Source organism: Mesoplodon mirus, assembly GCF_964341445.2.
Source record: "Mesoplodon mirus genome assembly, chromosome: 1".
Lineage (NCBI taxonomy): Eukaryota > Metazoa > Chordata > Mammalia > Artiodactyla > Ziphiidae > Mesoplodon > Mesoplodon mirus.
In genome coordinates this window covers 218210951-218232158 of record NC_138976.1, presented here as the reverse complement: position 1 = coordinate 218232158, position 21208 = coordinate 218210951, and the positions used below count along the sequence as shown (strand labels likewise).

Below are 21208 nucleotides of genomic sequence, written 5' to 3'. Positions count from 1 at the left end.
TATGAGCAGCCCCCCTGGTGGGCGCATGGGCAGCAGAAGCAGACTGTGCTGTGCTGCTTAGAGGGATCCGTGGGCCTCCCCAGCTGCACAGCCTTCTAGGGCCCCAGGATGCCTGCGGTGGGGCGGGGGAGGGGGACCGAATACAGAAGACCATGCCGGGCACGATGCCTGCGGCACACAGTAGGCTCTCAGCGATGCTGCGGGATCTGTGTCGCAGGCAGGACCCCCTGCCTTAGGGAAATTGGGACTGAGGGCAGTACGGCGGGGCGTCAACCTGCCTTCCCCTCGTGGCGATCATGCCTTCCTTTCTCTCCACAGCTGCGCCTGAACGGGGGCCGAAACCCCTATGAGGGCCGAGTGGAGGTGCTGGTGGAGAGGAACGGGTCCCTCGTGTGGGGGACCGTGTGCGGCGAGAACTGGGGCATCGTGGAGGCCATGGTGGTCTGCCGGCAGCTGGGCCTGGGGTTTGCCAGCCAAGCCTTCCAGGTGAGAAATCCCCGAGGGCCTTGAACCCTCCATGCAGCCTGTTCCTGCCCATCTCTCGTCAGCCCCCATCGTCCATGAACCCCAGGAGACAGAGAGCCCTGGACTCGGAGGAAGAGCCTCATCCCGGCTCCCACGCCGCTCTCCACAGCGCTGAGTCCTGGGGTGGGTCACGTGCTCTCTGCACTCTGGTTTCACGGTCTCAGCTCTGCGTGCTGGGATTCGCACTGTGCCAAGGGCTCCTCCCCGGGCCGTCCTGATGTGCCTTTTGCAGATGGAAGCGACTCAGTCCTGTGGGGCAGTAAAGACCGCCCAGCCCAACCCCCCAGACGCCTTAGCTCACCCGGAACATGCTTCCCCACGGTGTCCACATCCACGCATCCTCTCCTTGGTTGGCTGGTAAATCCCCAAGCCTTGTCCAGGGCCCTTTCACAGCCGCTATGCCCTCCTCCCCGCCGGCCCTTCCTTAAAGAGAGGGACTCAGCTGAGGGCAGTTAAGTTCCTGCCCCTATCAGAAGAAAGACAAGTAGCACTTCGGCTTCAAAAATCATTGCTTTCTGGACCCCATCCTATGAGGGAACATTGTCAGAAAGAGGCTGGGGGCCAGAGGAGCAGGAGCCAGGGGGCTCCGGGTCTATTCCAAACCGGAGCCCTACCAGCCGGCTGCACAGTGATCTGGGGCAAAGCAGCCACCCTTCTACGCCTCCCCGTGACATGGAATGAATAGTCCCAGGTCCTCAATATCCTGGCTCTAAACACTTTCCTTCAGCTTCTCCCAGAGCAAGAAAATGTCTGAAGCTCCCCCATCCTGCTTTGCTAACCCTGACTTCAGCCCCTGTGCCCAGGTGGCCTGCTCGGGGAAGGGGTTTCTTAGGAAGGGACGTGGGAGAACTCAGGCAGCCTTGCTGAGCCTGACTGCCTGCTGGGGGCTGCCCAGGGCCCAGAGTAGGTGCTGGGCATCCAGAAGGGGCAGGCCTCTGGTACCCAGGGTCCTCTGGGAGCCTGGCTTCGCAGGGCCATGTAATGTTTCTGCTAATACTGCTTATGACAAGCCAAGGTGCTCTCTGGTTCTTCAAGGAGAGTCGAAAAACAGTGCTCATTACAACAGAGTGGCTGTCCGGCTATTTTTGTTCCCCGTCAGCTCGTTCCTAAGACACCTGGGCCTCACAGCTGAGGCTGTGAACGGACCTGCCCCTGATATCAGTCCCAAATCTGTCCCTGATTGCAAGCCCGATCCCTTCCCGAGGCCCCAGTTTTCTCTCTAGAGGATAAGGGTGTGTAGTCAGGTTCTTTAGAGAAACAGAACCAATGAGATTTATGAACGTGGAACTAACTATTGACATATGTGAATAGATTTCTTCTCTCCTGCCAATTCTGATCAATTGGCAGTGTATTCCTGGAGCACTGTGTTGAGAAGGATTCTGAGAGCACAGTCAGGCTTAGAGGAGAGTGCTGTGATTGATTAGTAATGTCTGCCCTGGGCTCAGGGAGAGAGAGTGGGCAGCCTGAGCTGCCATTCCTGACACACAGCATTGAACATACCCTTAGCTGTGCTTTCCAGAAGGGGGGAGGGGCAGAATCCAGTGTGAGGGTCTCACTCGCACTGCCACCAACAGACTGCATGACTTGGGTAAGTGACTCTTTGTGCCTTGGCTGTCTCCATCTGAATAATGGGATCATAAAGGCTTGGGACTTTTGTGAGGCTGAAATTTGATAGAATATGGGAAAATGACAATTCTAGGTGATGTACTGCCCATTTTGTTGTTGTTGTTGATTCATCCAGGAGACCTGGTATTGGCACGGAAATATCAACGCCAACAAAGTGGTCATGAGCGGAGTGAAGTGCTCAGGAACAGAGCTGTCCCTGGCGCACTGCCGCCACGACGGAGAGGACTTGGCCTGCCCCGAGGGCGGGGTGCAGCACGGGGCTGGAGTTGCCTGCTCAGAAAGTGAGAGCTCCTGGGTGTCATAGCCCACCCTCCCTGCCAGGCTCCAGTAGGGGATCAGAGTCTCACTGATTATTCCTTGCAAGGCTCTGAGGCATCTGCTATGAGCCGAGCAAAAGAGGAAAGCAGAGATGGATTCGTGTTAAGTGGAAGAGTCGGGGGCAAGAGGAACTACCCGCACCCGCAACCTGGAATCTTGCCCGATGACAGTGGAGAGGAAGGCAGGAGGGAGGACTTGGGAGTCTGGGAGACTTGGGTTCAAAGGCCGGGTCACTGTAGATTATTTAAATGACCTTAGGCGAACTTAGTGACTAAGAACTTGTTCTTCTGGGGAGCATGCTTCTGGCTTAACAGGTGAAGCACACGCTAAGTGCTTGGTGAGTGTCAGCTTCCTTCCTTCCGCCCTGCTCCATACATCATTTCCTGGGACTTCCCTGGCGGTTCAGTGGTTAAGACTCCATGCTCCCAATGCAAGCGGCGCGGGTTCAATCCCTGGTCGGGGAACTAAGATCCCGCATGCTGTGTGCGGTGTGGCCAAACAAAAAGAAAAAGAAAAAGAAAGATCATTTCCTGCCTGTTTTCACACCCTGGGGGTGATTTAGCCTCCTGGTGACTCCCTGGGAATCCTAGAGAGCTTGACAATATAGAAGGGAATCCCATCCCACCCCTCCCCCACCCCAGCCAGGATTCAGACTGACCATCTCAGTATGTTCCCTTCCATGCTGAGAGGACCCATTGACAGCACTGCAGGCATGTTATTCTCTGCATCCCCCCGTCCTTGCCTTATCATATGATTCCCTTGTGAACCTGGGAGGTAGGAGAGGCCTGGAGTCTGGCCAGAGAACTCCAGACCAGACCCTGCCTGCCACTATTAGCTGATCTTGGCAAAGTTAGTTAACTGCTGTAATCCACAGTCTTTGTTGTTTTTCCTAGAAACTGGAAATTAGATTGTTGTTGTGACAACAAATATACACAAGCACTTAAGAAACAGTGATGCACTGTTGTTTACCATCACGGAGAACTAGGGAGAAGATTAAACTTGAACTCAGTCACTTCTCCCATCAACCCCTTTTAGACCCACTCAGCATCTCCTAACCCTTGTAAGGCAGGGCTCTCAACTCCAGTGCGAGCTTCTCTGGGCAGACGTCACAAGCTGTCGCATCCTGTCTGAGAGGAGAGAGCGAGATGACCACCCTTACCAGCCCTCCAAGGGGAGAGCATCCAAGCAAAGTGGTCTTACCCTCATCAGGAGACTTTTCTTAGCTTAATAATTTATTTATATTTATAATATATCATTTTTTCCAAAAAGAAATTAAGATAATGTACACCTAAATAAAATTCAAGGTAGCCTAAGATTAAAGCAGATTTTTAAAAAAGTACGTATTGGCAAAAAGGTAGTGGCTCAAAATGGAGCCGAGAGAGGTTAATAAAAAATATGTACTATACAGTCCTATACATTTACTGCTATAGACTCATATACCTTTACTATTGTAAGTATACAGTGAGCTTCCTAGCAGCCACAGGGAAGAGGGAAACCTGGTCATTAATATAATTCACAGTATGCAATAGAAACAAACCCTTGAGTCAAAGAGAAGTCCACTATTCTAGATACTGAGATGAAAAGGAACTTCTCATTATGAGGACTGAGAGTTATGAGATCAACAATGCCTGCCATATCCTCACGGCAGACAAAAATTGACTTTCATGGGGCTATTGCTCAGAGAACCCCTCAGCTTGGACTGAAGGTATCAGTCAGAGTCTGCAGAGGGGCAGAAGTTATTGGGGCCAGGAACACTGATCTGGCTTAATACTTTATTCAGAAAGAGAAAGTATATTCTTCAGGCAACCCTTTGTAATGACTTTTTCTCATCCAACCAATTCCATCCTAAACCTGGAAGTTCTCCCTGATATCACTCTGTCTTCCTCATCATACCCCCCAGAGTCGAGCCATCTGGATTTTTACCTTTCCGTAGTTTCTCAACTCCCTTTACCTTCTTGCATCCCACTGTCCATCCTCTACACCGTGTTACCACAAAGGCTCCTCCCTGGCACCTCCCATTGCTTCCCTTCCCTGAAGCCAGGGTCAGTGCTGGTCCCCAGCTTGTGCTGCCTCCTGTTCCAACCCCGTCCAAGCTGTCCCACCAACTTAAGTGAACGCAGGGTCTTGCACAGGCACGTGTTGTCCAGCCTCATATCAAGCCGCCTTCCCTGCCCACCCTTCCTCGGTACCCGCAGGCCTTGGTCCTCCTTCATGCTTCAGGGGCCTGGCATGTGCTACTGAGCTTAGCATCTTAGAGCAGTTCCCTCTAACCTCTGCTTATCCTCCATGGAACAACTAAAATGCCACTGCCTCCAAGGAAGTCTCTCCTGACCCCTCTCCCCAGATTGGGTCTCCTGCTGTAATTCCCAAAACACCGCGTGTTTCTCTTTCAAGCTCTGGTCACAATTATAATTAAGTAATTAATATGTACTCTATCTGTCTCTCCTGCCATAATATAAGATCTCCTTGTTAGCACTGTCCAGAGAGGCTAGCGCAGTGCTCACTGTAATACTTGATAGACAGGTGGATGAGTGCATGCCTCGGATGAGCTTCTGGAGGATGTTTTGGGTGTTAGGGAGGTCAAGGCCCCATTCCATGGCAGGTGCTGAAAGCGAGCTACTGGCTAAGTTAGGCCATGTTACCTTAAGACTCCTGAGCTGGAGGGAGGGCTGGCCTCCTCTCGGAAAGAGGAGGGTCCGGTGGAGACCCCTCTGCCCAGCTCAGAGGGAAGCTGAGGGGCTGTCCAGTGAGTACTGAGTAGTGTACAGACAATGAATAAGAGACCACAACACCCTCAAAAAAGGTGTGCCCAGGACACTCAGTGCCAGCAATGGTGCATCCCGGTCTGTGCCCTCCAAGAGGAAATCATTCCCAGCAGATGGGAGCCTCCCTACCCCTCATCCCGTTTGAGTGCCCTTTCAGTCCCCTGCGGTTCCACACCCAGTCCCTGCAGGTAGGTTTGCTCTCTAGAGGCGGCGGGGCCCCATCACTGAAAATCTGCTGGGCTCCATGTGCAGCCTGGGGACCATGGGAAGGAGATGCAGACAAGCGAGGGGTGCTCTGGGCATTGGTGAACTTGAGCAAAGCAAAGCTCACAGATGACACCTACTTCAGAAATTTACAAGCAACCTGTCGGGAAATAAAAGATGGATGGGTCTTGTAAATGATTCACATACAACATTTTTGTGAATTGAAGTACACTAGAAATGTTCAATGCAATCTCACTTTTAAAGGGAAACTTACAGTTAATCCTTTGGTCAATACAGTCTCAGTTTTAAAGGGAAATTTACAGTTAATCCTTTGGTAAAGAAGCTAAGCCTTCTAATACAGTTGTTTAGCAAACAGATTATAGCCATTGGTGATTTTTTTTTAACACCTGCTATGTGCAATGCACTAATGAGTAAGTCAGGCTTGTTTTGTTTTGTTTTTTAATTTATTTATTTAATTTATTTATTTTTGGCTGCCTTGGGTCTTCATTGCTGCGCGCGGGCTTTCTCTAGTTGCAGCGAGCAGCGGCTACTCTTCGTTGCGGTGTGTGGGCTTATTGCAATGGCTTCTCTTGTTGCAGAGCACGGGCTTTAGGCGCGCGGGCTTCAGTAGTTGTGGCGCACGGGCTCAGTAGTTGTGGCTCGCAGGCTCTAGAGCTCAGGCTCAGTAGTTGTGGCACACGGGCTTAGTTGCTCTGCGGTGTGTGGGATCTTCCCGGACCAGGGATCAAACCCGTGTCCCCTGCATTGGCAGGTGGATTCTTAACCAGTGCGCCACCAGGGAAGTCCCCAAGCTTGTTTTAAAAGAGGTACCTGGGGGAGAACTGTCATGTAGAGCAACAGTGCGAGTGGAAACTGGTAGAACCTGATATACATCAGAGCCTTGAAAGTATGCAACCCTGCCCCCCAGCAGTTTCATTTATAGAAATATATTCTAAAGAAATAATTAAAGTTACATACACAGATTTACTGCAGGATGTTTATCACAGCTTCATCTTTAACTGAAAGGTTCCAGGCAACCCTTGTATCTAAAAGTATGGGCTAGGGTTATGAATTACATATTATGGAGCCATGAAATGGATGTTGTAACGGATATTTATTAACAAAGGAATATGTCAAGTTATGTTTTAAGGGAAACAGTATTAGCAGACTATAAATCTACATACAATATTACACATGGTGGAAAATACATTTGTATCATTCCCAGAAGAATCAGACCAAGGTATTAAGAGTGTTCTCTCTCTGCATAGCACAATTTCGTTGTTTTTGTATGCTTTTTATTATGGAAAATCTCAAGCCACTCAAAAGGAGAGAAAATAATATAACAAAGCCTCGTGCACCCATTACCCACGTTGAACAACTGTCGATATTTTGCGCACATGCACTGGGATCTGTAGGGGCGTCCAGGAGGACTCTCAGAGAAGGGGGAGAGGAATTGGGGGCAGCGATCCACAAGAAAGGTGACCTGGAGGGGGGACACCACGAGCCAGTTCTAGACAGTGAGGCTCGGCAGGGATGGAGGCTAGTGCCAGCTCAGGACTCAGAAGGAACCTACTCAGGAGGGGGTGAGGGGTCTCTGGCCTCGTCTGAATCCTGTGTCTGCCTTCCCAGCTGCCCCCGACCTGGTCCTCAACGCAGAGATCGTGCAGCAGAGCACCTACCTGGAGGACCGGCCCATGTTCATGCTTCAGTGCGCCATGGAGGAGAACTGCCTCGCAGCCTCGGCTGCCAACACCAACCCCGCCACGGGCTACCGGCGGCTCTTGCGCTTTTCCTCCCAGATCCACAACAATGGCCAGTCTGACTTCCGACCCAAGAACGGCCGCCACGCATGGATCTGGCATGACTGCCACAGGTGAACCCTCCCTGCCAGGGCCATAGGCTGCGCCAGGCCAAGGCACCCAGATGGGATCCAGAATCACAGGGTCACTTAGGGATAGCCGAGAGGCCACACGGTCCCGGGGGCGGGGTTCTCCCCAGCTGGAGGGATGGCCCGCTGGCCTCGCACATTTGCAGACGCCATTCTCTCTCCCCAGGGGGCCCTGGCCCACCTCCTCTTCCCCGAGCCCATTCTCTCTCTTGGCTCCAACGTCTCTACCGTTTGGAGACAAACTTTGTTTTGAGAACCCTGTGCCCCTGCATTGACCTTCAGTCGACAGTTTTCAAGTGTGTCCACAGCAAGTTCGTGCTCTGCAGGGTGCCTGGGGTTTTGCAGTTGCTGGATTCTGAATTCGTTTAGGAATGTACTTTAAATACCAGTATAAGTTTTAAACATCTCTACGAAGGCGGTGGGGGTGGAGACAGGAGTTCTAGGCCAGGAGTCATGAGGCCTGTTCTCTCGACCCAGCTGTGCCTCTAACTAGTTGCATGATGTCAGGCCAGCTGGGCCACATCAGCCGGGACTGCTAATACCCTTTCCAGCCCTCAGTCCGTGGCTCCGTTCCCAGTGCTATATAAATCATGGACAAGAACAGAGTGCAATCCCAGAGCCGGCCCTTGCTGGAGCCAACAGAAGCCTCCCTGTTCACCTCCCTGCCTTCCCCCTTCTTTCTGTCCCTTTGCCTTGATTCCTCCCCTAACCCTGAACCGGCTGCCAGTGATGGGTCTCATTTTCTTGCTCAGACCTGAGCTGGGCAGGTAGAGAGAGCAGAGTCAGTACAGTTTTGAAAATGAAGGGAGGGAGACCCCTGCCATTCAACCTGGCAGCCACCCCCTGCCCCCCACCGCGAGGGGCCACAGACTTGGGCACGGGGAGTGCAGTCTCTATGCTCAGAATCCCATCCGCACAGGAGCTTTTGCACCAGGTCCCTGCTTCTCAGAGCGGGGCCGGCGGGCTGGCAGCATCTGCAGTCAGTGCTGAATCCAGGGTCCTTGGCAGATTCACAGCAGAATCTGCGTGTTAACAGGTCACCAGGGGACTGTGCACAGCATTCTGAGAGGCCCCAGTCTGGCTGACCACCAGGCATCCTTCCAGCTTTAAAACGTGATGATCACAGTTAAGGTCATATGAACTAACATTTACTGACCCCCTTCTAAGTGCCAGAGCAGGGAACCCTCGTTTTCCTGAGTCTGGAAACGGCGGCTCTGCATTCATGGGACTAGCCCAAGGTGAAGCCGTGGAGCAGGGACCCCGACTCGGGGCCTCTCTGACTCCCAAGCGTGCGTTCTTCCTCATACCTTCACCCAATCTTCATCAGAAATCTGTGTTGTGCTGCTTTTTCATGTCATAACTTACGGCCTAGTCACATTCGAATCTGTTTGGGGATAGAATTGTTTAACCCATCTCAAAAGAAAGGACTGTGGACGACTTCCCTGGTGGTCCAGTGGCCAAGACTCTGTGCTCCCAATGCTGGGGGCCCGGGTTCAATCCCTGGTCAGGGAAGATCCCACGTGCACGTCACAACTAAAGATCCCGCACGCCGCAACCAAGACCAGGCGCAGCCAAATAAATAAGTAAAAGGAGTATGGTAGAACTCAGGGGTGCTGATATTCCTTTATATTTGACCCTTGAACAACAAGGGTTTGAACTGCATGGGTCCACTTATATGTGGATTTTTTTCAATACATATTGTACCTCACTATACGCATTTTCATTATACAGCTTTTTAAAAAAATTTATTTAATTTATTTATTTTTGGCTGCGTTGGGTCTTGGTTGCCGTGCATGCAGGCTTTCTCTAGTTGCGGCGAGCAGGGGCTACTCTTCGTCGCGGTGCGCAGGCTTCTCACTGCGGTGGCTTCTCTTATTGCAGAGCACGGGCTCTAGGCACGCGGGCTTCAGTAGCTGTGGCACGCGGGCTCAGTAGTTGTGGCTCACGGGCTCTAGAGCGCAGGCTCAGTAGTTGTGGCGCACGGGCTTAGTTGCTCCACGACATGTGGGATCTTCCCGAACCGGGCTCGAACCCGTGTCCCCTGAGTTGGCAAGCAGTTTCTTAACCACTGCGCCACCAGGGAAGCCCTATACAGCTTTTAAATTAACTCAGTGTGGGGAAAAGTTTATGTCTGATTAGAGATTACAATACGTGGAATCTAAAGAATTACAGCTTGAGCCCCGAATCTATCCAGTTTCAGCTTCCTGTCCTCGGGTGAGTCATTTATCAACTCCTTTGTTTCTGAGGCAGTGATAGCAGTACTTGGATTTTCAAGTTCACGGGGGTCCGTGCCCCTAACCTCGGCATTGTTCAAGGGTCAACTGTAATTACTATCTGTATGTCCTAAAAGTCCTAATTAGCCAAAGAAGTTTTGGTCTTTATATAGAAGCATGGAGGTCTTCTGCAGGGAGAAAGTCAGAGAGTAAAATTAAAGCCATGACATATGGGTGCCTGATTTCCTTCAGAGAATACATGGTGGAAGTGCTGCCCTGTGGGCCTACAAGTAGAAGGTAATTGCATCTCTGCCCTGCATGTGGCACTCCACCCAGACATCACACGGTAGGAATCTCCCTGTGACCTAGGCTTGCCCTCCAAGGAATGTTCTTTTCCCTAAGAATACACGTGGCAACATCATGGAAGTGTTTCTTCTGATCTGGTGCTCCAGGGACCCTGACCCGGTCCTCCCCGCCCCTACACCAGCTTTTCCTGTGTTCTATTTTCTTTCTTTGTTTATAGATGTTGCAATCAATGGTTTGAGAGGGACGGGTGGGAAAGAACATACTGGCTAAGCATATGTTCCTTCAGGCCTCGACCTCCTGGACCAGGGCTGAGAACCTCTGATCATAAGACCCCAGAGAGTATAAGAAACTCCCCACCCCTGGCCTCCAGAGCTCCAGGGGCATTCTCCAGGCTCTGTGGGAGGACCTTTCAACAGGAATCCTGGCCTGAATCTCCGTTGGGTCCCTTTGGGAGTGTGATGAAAGCTGGCCCTCCACTCAAAAAATTTATTTCTAGATTTAACATCCTATTTCAGCAGATTTACAGACACTGAAGCCCATCTGTGGAGCCAAAATTAAGAACCCTGGCTCAGGGCTTCCCTGGTGGCGGGGTGGTTGACAGTCCTCCTGCCGATGCAGGGGACACGGATTCGTGCCCCGGTCCAGGAAGATCCCACGTGCCGTGGAGCGGCTGGGTCCGTGAGCCATGGCCGCTGAGCCTGCGCGTCCGGAGCCTGTGCTCCGCAACGGGAGAGGCCACAGCAGTGAGAGGCCCACGTACCGCAAAAAAAAAAAAAAAAAAAAAAGAACCCTGGCTCAGATTAGTGTGTATGGGGAAAACGATAGCTCCCAGTTTAGTTGTTGCTATGATGAGGAACAGAGCTATGTTCTTCGAAAGCCCTAAGATGAAACAAAGAACGGCCCCCTTAGAAGTCTCCTCCCCAGCCAGACCTAGAGGGAAATGCCCTGCACCATTCTCTCTCATATACATGGCCCTTGGTTGATGGTCTCGATGGGGGTCCCCCTCCTGCTTCTTGTGTTCCAGGGAGTGGGACCACACCTGCTCCCCTGGCACATGAGGTCACAGCTTTGACAGCTGGGCACAGAGCAACCCAGCGTCTCCTGGTTCTCAGCCCCTGCTCTGTCCTAGGGCTCAGTCTCCCTGCCCCTCACACCTTGGGGAAGCCCGGGAGAGGAGCTGGGAGCTGGAGCGGCAGGGAGGTGACATCCAGCACAGGTGCCAGCCCTCCAGTCAGGGATGGCCCGGGTACAAAGGGGGGACTTTCCTTCATTCCGCCCCACCCCCTACCATGTGCGGAGCAGCCCCCGTATCAGGTCAAAGCCCCACAGATTCAGTGCGGCCTCTGTGAGCCAATTTTAGGCCCTCATCCTATCCGTGGGGCTTTGTTCCAGCCAGGGGCTGCCTAGCACATGAGGAGGGCAGGGCAGAGCAAGCGGAAGGGACCCCGCCCTTTGTGGCCGCACCTCCTGAGGCTGGAACACACCCCCAGATTTCTCTGAAATGGGGATGGGAGCCTTTTCCCAACCACGACTGAGTGCCGGCCAGGACTCTCCATCCTAGAGGCACCGGAAGACTCGTGGCTGGTGTGGGAAACGAAAAAGAGTGAAACATCTCTACAACGCACATTGATGCTCAGATCAAGAGTTTTACCCGAGATGACCTAGGGTAACAGAGAATATACCCAAACCTCCCTTCTTGCTCTGGACTAGCTTTGTCTGTCATCCACGTGTTCACCCAGCACCTCTTGCCTCGGCTAGTACCGTGTCCTAGAATACTGTGATCTGGAGTCTCACGGTAGAAGGCTGTCCTTCCTCTCATCCAGATTACAATGACCTCACTCTAGTGTCAGGTATTCGCTCCCGCCTTAGACTTCCGGAATTTCTTTGCAAATCGGAGTTTCCCTATCTTTATCCCATGGATCAGGCCCCCTCTTAGACTTCCAAAGTTCAGGACACTCAGCCTGAAAAGGGGAAATTTCCCCTGATCATCAGGGACCTTCCCAGCAGCCACGATCCATACCCCCTGGGATGTGTGTGTGGGTGGTGGAAGGTGGGTGCCCCTGGGCTCCACAGCCAACCGGCTGGGAGGGAAACGTGGCCCCGGGGCTGATGTCCACGTTTGCCCCAGCGGTAAAGCACAGAGGCTCCCGGACCTCAGCAAGCTAGCATCGGGAGGCTCCAAACCAGCTGCTTCCCTCCTGACATCCACAGGGGGAAAAACTGAGGAGCTGAGGAAGACGACTCTTAAATCGAGTCTGCAGGAAGCCGGGGGAGCGGGAGGTCAGCCTTACAAGAGCCCATCTGTGGACTCTGTCTGAATTTTGTTTGGACAACGGAACATAAGCCTATTCCTCTTCAGTCTTTCCAGCCGGTAAACATGACAACATAAACCCGTCTCTGAAAGAGGCAGACATGTTTTAGGCAATGAGTCAGACCTCATGTCTCACCTTGCTCCTTCAAGAAGCCAAAATAGACTCTTTCAAAGTCATCCCTTCAACTGCCACAAAATGCATCCTTGTGACTGTTCCCTGTGGGTCCCTGGCTCAGCATTCTTTTACCCAGAAACATGAGTGACCTGGGAAGAGCCCAACTTAGGAACTTCTGACATTTTTTTTCAGCACAAGCCCAACACAGGATGAAGGGAAAAGAGCCTCTGATCTCCTCTCTGAAAACCTGTCCTTTTAATTCCCCTCTTCCCTCTGTTCTCTCCTGCTCCCGATCCGGCCAGCGGAGGGAGCCTGAGGCCAGCCCCCCCGAGGCCCGGGAGGCGGGGAAGCTGCTGTCGGGGCTGGGAATAACCGTAACAGTGGTAGTGATGGCAGTAATAAAACACGGCCCCATCACTCCTGGGAGGAGCAGCAGTAAGCAGAGAGCTGACAGGTACTAAGTGCTGCTCTGTTCCGAGCCCCACGTTCGGTATTCCTGTGATTTCTCCTACCGCATCCTTACAGAACCCCTGACAGGGGATCATGCTATCATTCCCTCTTTCCTGCAGAGGGAACTCAGCTCGCATGGAAAGGAAACATGTGATTCTGTTCCCCAAGCCTTGGTACCTTGTTCCTCAGTTTTTCCCCATTTTCCAAATGTCCCTGTAATGACAGAGATAACTGCATCGCAGTCTCTTGTGATACATGGGTAGCAGCTTAGGACGGGCCTGGCCACCAAGAGCTTTAGGAAGACCCCCCCCGGCAACACGTGGCAGCTGTGTTTCCCTTGTTTATTCTGCACCAAACACAGGCCTTTCCAAGAATCTGCATCTGTTTTCAATTCCACCCAAGTGACCGGATGGCACACCATTAGGTAAACACTCAGCCGAGGGAAGAGTCACGGGGCTGTACAAGCTCTCTCCCCCTCCACTCCTTTCCAGGGCCCGCAGGATGTGCCTGCCAGCCTCTCCCTCCCACAGGGCCTACGAGCCCTCTTTTCGCCTCCTTTTTTATTTACTTGATGCCGGGAGCACAGACTTCTGCCTCCGTCACCTGGTTCAGGACACGCATGGGTCCCACTCATCAGCACCTGCCCGGAACACCCCTCCTCCCCCTCTGCAGTCTCCCTCCCTCCCGACCACACTCCCACCTTAAAAGTTTTCAGAAGTCATGGAAGAGTGACTTGCAGTTGTCTGCAGAAAATGTCTCAAGTAGGCATGGGCTGTGCTAGCCACTTTAGCACCCAGGAAGATGTTACACACATTTACTAAAAATGTCCTAAGTTATTGAGCTTTTTTTTTTTTTTTTTTTCTGCGGTACGCGGGCCTCTCACCGTTGTGGCCTCTCCCGTTGCGGAGCACAGGCTCCAGACGCGCAAGCTCAGTGGCCATGGCTCACGGGCCCAGCCGCTCCGCGGCATGTGGGATCCTCCCAGACCGGGGCACGAACCCGTGTCCTCTGCATCGGCAGGCGGACTCTCAACCACTGCGCCACCAGGGAAGCCCTGAGCTTATTATTGATGCCGGGCTCTCTGCTCAGCAGTTTATCTTACTATTCTCCACAACGTCCTGTGCATTATGTGCGTCATTATTCCCACTTAGGTGATCAGAGAACTGAGGCCTGGGGAGGTGAGCGGGCTGTGCCCCTCCAGAGCCCATGTAAGCACCACGGTTATTGGCTCCATCCCCCCTTCCCTAATGTCCTGTCGCTGCCCACGCCTCTCCCACTGGCCGCCACTTTGGACCACGCTGCTCTGCTCATGGTGTCCCCAGTGGGAAATCGCCAGCTGGGCCATCGCTTGCAGGCGGCCGTCACTCCAGAGACTGACATCCAGGCCCCCTCTCTCGCCCCCAGGCACTACCACAGCATGGAGGTGTTCACCCACTACGACCTGCTGAACCCCAATGGTACCAAGGTGGCAGAGGGCCACAAGGCCAGCTTCTGCTTGGAGGACACAGAATGTGAAGGAGGTATCTCTGGCGGGGCAGGTGGTGCTGGGGGCTTCCGAGGGACTCCCGTGCTCCCGTGTGCGCTCACCCGGCTGGAAGCCGAGGCCGGCGCTGGTCTCTGTGTCACCCTGGCCACTGCTGACTCTCCCCGTGACCTTCCTCACTGGGGATCCCATGACTATAGCCTGGGGCTGGGGGGTAGGTAAAGCCTAGCTATAAAGGCACCTGGGTCCCCAGAGTTATGCTGATGGGCACTGGTGGGTCCACGTGGCCTCCCAGGTAAGGCCCAAACCCTTGAACCTGACACGCAGTCCCCTCCCACTCTGGCTGCCACAGCCTCTTCTCCCTGGGTCCCAACACAAGTGCCCCCGCCACACTGGTTCTTACCTCCAGGTTCAAGTTAAACCCTCACTCTGAGGTTCCCAGACCCTCTCAACTGCCCCAGGCAGAGGCGGCACCGCGCTCACACCCCTAGTCAGCTGCCATGCCTGCACCGTGACCACCTGTGCGCGCACCTGCCATCCTGGCCTGACCAGCCTCTCCCAGGGGAGACTCGATGACCCTTCTCAGTATGGCTGGAGCTTAGAGTAGCGCCCAGACAAGGCAGCCTCTCGATAAATGGGTGCGGATTGTCAGTGGTTGACGTGGCCCCTGACATGCCAGGAAATCACACAACAGATGGGTTTTGAGCACCTACCATATGCCAGACAATGGACTGACCCAGGAAGGGTCAGAGAAACAAGCCAGACCTGAGTCCACATCCAAGTGCAGATTCCCCAGAGGGAGACAAGATGACCCCAGCATCAAGCTCAACAATAAACACCAAAAACTTACCCAGATAAGCACACGCTTCATTCCTAGGCTGATATTCCTTGGAAAGGCCAAGGTGGGCCAGGGTGGCCAGGGAAGGCTTCGTGGAGGAGGCAGCAATGGGTTGTGGGTAGGGAAAGAGGGAGGGATTCCATCAAAAGGAGAGCACAGAAGGGATGGGCTGCCGAGCCCAGATGAAGCCAAGGTTGTCGGCCTGGGAGAACGGAGAGATGCTGAGGGTGGGGTCTGGGGATGTCACCCACCCAGCAGGGCCGCTCGGGGCCCTTTGTGGGCAGGGTGGCACAGATGGCAGAGGAAGCCTCTTCCGGCAGAGGGGTCATGGGTGCGTGGTGACTGGGCTTCCCTCTGCCTGTGCCTTCAGACATCCAGAAGAGTTATGAGTGTGCCAACTTCGGCGAGCAGGGCATCACCATGGGCTGCTGGGACATGTACCGCCATGATATCGACTGCCAGTGGGTCGACATCACCGACGTGCCCCCTGGAGACTACCTGTTCCAGGTGAGAGGCATGAGAAGGGGCTCCAGGCCCCCGCTGATGGGAGGAGGTGTCTCTGCCTTAGCAAGTGGGTGGGTGGCCTCCTTCTGATGGTGCCCAGGCAGAAAACGCATGGAGGCCAGGCCATCTAAAGTGCACAGAGCCCTACACCCGGAGGCTGTCACTGTCACCCAGGTAACCTAGGTATGTGAGACATGCAGGCCCCTGGGGACCTGCAGGCCTCCTGAGACATTAATTCAGTTAACACCTGGTGCTTGCAAATCAAGATGCATCTGAAGGCCAGATTTGGTCCTCAGGCCGGGAATTAGTGCACAGACACTAAGGCGACCTACACCTCTTGTGTCCTTTGGAGCTGTACTTTCACCTCCACCCCATCGCTCCCAGTGCCCTCACCCTGCCTTGCTCTGTGCTGTCAAGGCTAAAAGCAGTCGCACAAAGAGCCATTCACTCCCAAGTGTTTGTGACTTGCCTCTCCCAGAAACGTTTGCCTCATAGAAGAGGATCTGCAGAGGGGGCAATTTTCAATGCAAAGAAATGAATCTATAATGGTAGGCTGTTAGGGACCATAGACAGCCTTTCCAGTGACTGTTTGTGTGGAGACTTCCCAGGACTTCCACATGCGCTGGCCAGGGGGAAGGCCCGCCCTGAGGAGGAACTAAGAGGGCTTGGCCTCCCACCTTCCCACAAATAGCTGCAGGCTCCAGCCAGGGCCCTGACTGGTGCAGGGGCCAAGGGGCAGTGTATCCCCACCGTCTCCCCTTCTGGGGCACAGGTGCACTCCTGCCTGTGGAGGCTTCGTTTCGCCTTCTCATTTTTCCCACATCCCCACCCATCTTGCTTTCAAGCTTGATGGTTGGGTGGCAAGTGGGCGATCAGAAACGTGTCATTCTGTGTTGAAAGCTTTCCTAAGGGGGTGTTCAGCCGGCGCAGGGCCCAGTCACGGTCCCCACCCTATAGACAGTCCGGAGAGGAACCAACACCTGCAGGGAAGTGACCACAGAGGGGTTTTGAAAGTTTCCCTGGTCAGTTTCAGAGACCGAAAATCAGACAGCCAAGCGTTTTTCCACCCACAAGCCCAGAACCGCAGACTTGGAGAGGACCAACCAAAGAGCAGGGTGTTCTATATTTAAAAAATTGAATATCTGTGTCTGTGCACGTACTCCATGCGTGGTGGTGTACGTTTGACGTCTGCTATCCCTTTGCCTGGGGGACGTGTAGCATCGTGTATTCTGACAATGTCTATTTAAGAACTGCGGCTCCTTGAAGATCAGTGATGGGCCAGAACCTGCCTACACCCTGTGAACCCATGGTCTCATGTAATCCCCCAGGGATGGGTGTTACCATTACCCGCATTTCACAGCCAGGCCAACCCGGGTCACATCGACTCCATCTTCTGTGTTCTCGACTCCTAAACTATACAAGTAGCAAATTAACTCATTAGGGGAATGTTCATGGAAAAGACTGTCCCTTGTGATAGACGTGGAGCTTTAGACGTGTGAGAGCCCCGGCCTGAGTCACCGGTTCTCTCCATTCCCATGTGGACCCAAGTGCAGGCATCAGTAATGCTGCTCCGGCAGGAGAAAGCCAGGCCAAGGAGGAGGTGGCATTCCATCCGGAGGGGCCTGTGCACAGAGGCTCAGAGGCAGGGCTCACTGCGTTACCAGGTTCCTGGATCCACAGCAGATCTTTTTTTTTTCAATATAAGGTTGCCACTGCCACTGCCACTGCCAATTTATTTATTTTTCATTTGTTTGTGGGGTTTTTTTCAAGTTTTTAAAAATTGAGGTAGAGTTGATTTACCGTATTATATTAGTTTCAGGTGTCCGACATAGTGATTCAATATTTTTCTAGCTTATACTCCATTTATAGTTATTAGAAAATATTGGCTCGATTCCCCGTGCTGTACAATGTATCCTTCCTTGTAGCTTATTTATTTCATACATAGTAGTTTGTACCCCTATCTTGCCCCTTCCCTCTCCCCATTGGTAACCATTAGCTTGCTCTCTGTGAGTCTGTTTCTTTTTTGTTATGCTCACTAGTTTGTTTTATTTTTTTAGATTCTACATAGAAGTGATAACATGCAGTATTTTTCTTTCTCTGGCTTATTTCACTAAGCATAATACCCACCAAGTCCATCCATGTTGTTGAAAGTTGCAAAATTTCATTCTTTTTTCTGGCAGAGTAGTATTCCATTGTGTATATATGTATCACATCTCTATCCAGTCATCTGCTGATGAACACTTAGGTTGCTTCCACATCTTCGCTGTTGTAAACCACAGCAGATCCTTTGTCTAAGGAACTAAAGCCAGTGCCCACTGATCCTCACGAGATTGGAAACCATATATCTGAGAGGCTGATGGGATTGTGGAGACCATTCTTTTCAGTCCCCACCCCTGCACCCAAGTGGGTCAAGCAGGCCCTGATAGCCCCTACTGCCCACATGGTCACCCCACAGGGACACCTGGGTGGGCTCCCTCGGGGCACGGCTGTCCATGGGCGAGGGGCTGCCCGGGCCTTGGTGCAGGGGGTTTGTCTGTCCTGGTCTATGAGCCATGCATGGGCTGGGGCAGGGGACAGCTAAGGTTGTCAGGTAGAAAAGAGATCAAAGAAAAGTAAGGTCACCCCAGAACAGGACATTGACCAGCCTTACCTAGAGACACAGAGTCACGGTGGTAGCCTAGGGCCCCCAGAATGGCCTGCACTGGCCAGGATGCAGGGCTGGGGGCTCCCACTGGCCCTTTTCCCACAGCAGCTCTGGTAGGGCCCAACCAGCCTACTAAAGGCTCACACCCAGAACCTTCTGGAGGGAAAGGTCCTGAGGGCCCCAAACCTACAGAATGTGCGTTAACTAGTAGGCTACCCCTCCCCCATCACACTGATCCGGGGCAGCACTGCCCCCCTTGTCTCCCTGGGCTCTCAGCCCTTCCACATGTGGCAGGGCCCTCGGGAAAAGCCTCGTTTGTGTCCTCCATACCTTCGCCCACAGCCCCAGGCCCAGCTTCTGTCCCTCCCCTCCCCCTCCCTCCCCTTTCTCCCCTGGCTTCCTCACCCCAAATCCCCCTTTTCTGCCTGCTCTCAGAAGCCCCCTCAAAATGATGGTCTTCCTGCCCCTGCTCCTTTGGGCTGTGCCCTCTTTCCTAGGATGATGCAGAGGAAGGGGGTGCAAGGCAGGCCCAGTCTCCCCCAGAGCCCAGGCCCTGCACTGGTGAGCGGGAAGGGCTTGGGGATCCCCTAGAGCAAACCGAGGCCTGGAGAGCGGAAGGGACATGTCCAACGTCACACCGCCGGGAGTAGTGTCGTCTCCAGCACCCAGGGCAGCCCCCCTCCAACTCCCCACAGCGCCTGGGCCTTGTCCCCACCCCTCCCAGCACATCCTACTCCCCGGCTCCCTTCTGGCACCTTCAACAGCCGTTCCGTGGCCTCCCCAGGCCCCAGCTCCTGCCTCTGTACCAAACCTCCCAGCGCACCCAGGAGGGAGTACGATTGTGTGTGTGTGCGTGTGCGTGTGTGTGTGTGTGTGAATTACACCGAGACAGACAGAGGTGCACAAGAGGTCTCACTCCTCCAGGCCTCACCCCCCTGTGCCCCCCCGACCTCATCTCCGACCAGCTCTGCGCCCACCCGGCTGCTCCTGGAACACAGCACTGGCCATGCTTGCTCCCTTCCGTGAGGTCAGCCCGGCTCTGGGGGCAGACCTGGTCTCAGCATTTCAGCTGGGCCTGGGACGGAGGGTGGCCAGGGCAGGACCCCCTCCAACCTGACTCTCCCCCAGGTCGTCATCAACCCCAACTACGAGGTGGCGGAGTCTGACTACACCAATAACGTCATGAAGTGCAGGACCCGCTATGATGGCCACCGCATCTGGATGTACAACTGCCACATAGGTAAGGCCCCCGGGCCCCCCTGAGGAGCACAGCGCCCCAGGCCTGCCAGGTGCCCCCACGCCGCAGCCCAACTCCAGGAGATGGGCAAGAGCTGCCCCACTTTCTCCAGGAACCAGAGCAGCTTCCTAACTTGGGTAAAGATTTCAGGGAATGGGGCCAGCCTCGCGTTTCCACACGCAGGAAGGACACTGTAGACACCACAGGCCTGGATGGAGACCGGGTTTTCACAGCCAGCTCTGGCTAAGGAGAAAGGACGGGGCAGAAACCGGGCCAGCCCAGCATAGACCCCAAAGCTATTTCAGGGCTGGAGCTGAGGCCACCACCTCATTACGCATGAGACCTCAAAAATGGGGGCGTCAGGCTTCCCTGGTGGCGCAGTGGTTGAGAGTCTGCCTGCCGATGCAGGGGACATGGGTTCGTGCCCCGGTCCGGGAAGATCCCACATGCCACGGAGCGGCTGGGCCCGTGAGCCATGGCCGCTGAGTCTGTGCGTCCGGAGCCTGTGCTCTGCAGTGGGTGGGGCCACAGCAGTGAGAGGCCCGCGTACCGCAAAAAAAAAGAAAAAAAAAAAAAAAAAAAGCACTAGATTTAGTCGCTCCTTCACTCAACTTTGACAGAGCAGCTGACATGCGCCTGGCCCTAGAGGTGGCCGCCCAAGGAGGGTGGTGGCTCCAGGGATCCTGTGACCTGTGCATCTGGTTTGCCAAACTCTGTCTCCTTGATGCCCACCCCTCAGGTGGTTCCTTCAGTGAAGAGACAGAAAAAAAGTTTGAACACTTCAGTGGACTCATAACTAACCAGCTCTCCACGCGGTAAAGCAGTGACATGGTCACCTCCTGCCTTTGGGCCACAGCACATCTTCCCCAACGACCGACTGTCTCGCCCTGCTCCCCCTCATCCAGCCCGGCCCCGCCTGTCTCGACCCCCTGCAGCCCCGGCCAAGCTCAGGAGGAAGGCGAGGAAGGCGTGTTCCTGACACCTGCAGGCTAGGAAGGCCTCTGGGGCTGGGGCTTGTCCACGGGGCTGTGGGAGCAGTGCCAACGGAGAGCCATCCTGTCCAGGACCCCAGCGCACAGGTTGTCACCAGCTTGTCCCATCCCAAGCAAAGTCCACTCCGAGTCTCACCACCTGCCTGGCTCACCACAGATAACACGGGGCCATTTTCTTCTCGAGTTACATGCTGGCAACGTGAGTGATCAACCCGAGGAGGTCTGGCTGAATCCCATTTCTCCTCCTCTTAGGTCATTTCCAGCCAACTGGAGTATCTAGACTTCTCTTCCAATTAAACAAACTGCCTCTACCCTATTCTATCCACACATATAAATAATGCTGCCACACATCTTCTGATTCAGTGAGCTCAGAGCTCGTGCTTCTCTCCCCCATACACCCGTGTCCTCTTATTTTTCAAGATACTATTATTATAGTCTATCTTCACAGACTTTGAAACACAAATTTAGTGACATTTCATATTGGGCATCTGGGCCTTTGAAAGTATAGCTCAGAAGAAAACCAGCCCCCCTGTGTAAGTGACTTCTCTTTCTGTCCTTCCAGTTCTGTAACTGATTCAACGGTGCTATAACCAGGGTCCTGGGTGATGAGGACACTTACCGATCGCCATGTGTCACCACAGACACTTACACATACTTGAAACTTGGAATAAAAGATTTATGACCTGCATGTGTGTTTCATTTGGGCCTCTGCACGCAGCTCCCGAGCAGCAGAGCTCCTTTCCCTAGTCGGCAGTCAGGGAGCTTGGCACCTTGACGTGTGCTCTCCTG

At 53.7% G+C, this 21208-nt stretch overlaps 1 protein-coding gene across 1 annotated transcript in view; it reads left to right on the top strand.

Annotated features, from left to right (window-relative positions):
- Positions 1-21105, top strand: part of LOXL2 (lysyl oxidase like 2) — a 103750-nt gene extending 82645 nt beyond the window's left edge. The window contains exons 8-14 of the mRNA XM_082622073.1: positions 319-486; positions 2267-2432; positions 7068-7311; positions 14126-14241; positions 15413-15549; positions 19319-19430; positions 20167-21105. Coding sequence (XP_082478199.1) covers positions 319-486; positions 2267-2432; positions 7068-7311; positions 14126-14241; positions 15413-15549; positions 19319-19430; positions 20167-20246 — 1023 coding nt within the window. The 3' untranslated portion in view covers positions 20247-21105. The remainder of the gene's footprint in view (positions 1-318; positions 487-2266; positions 2433-7067; positions 7312-14125; positions 14242-15412; positions 15550-19318; positions 19431-20166) is intronic.
- The last annotated feature ends 103 nt before the right edge of the window (positions 21106-21208 follow it).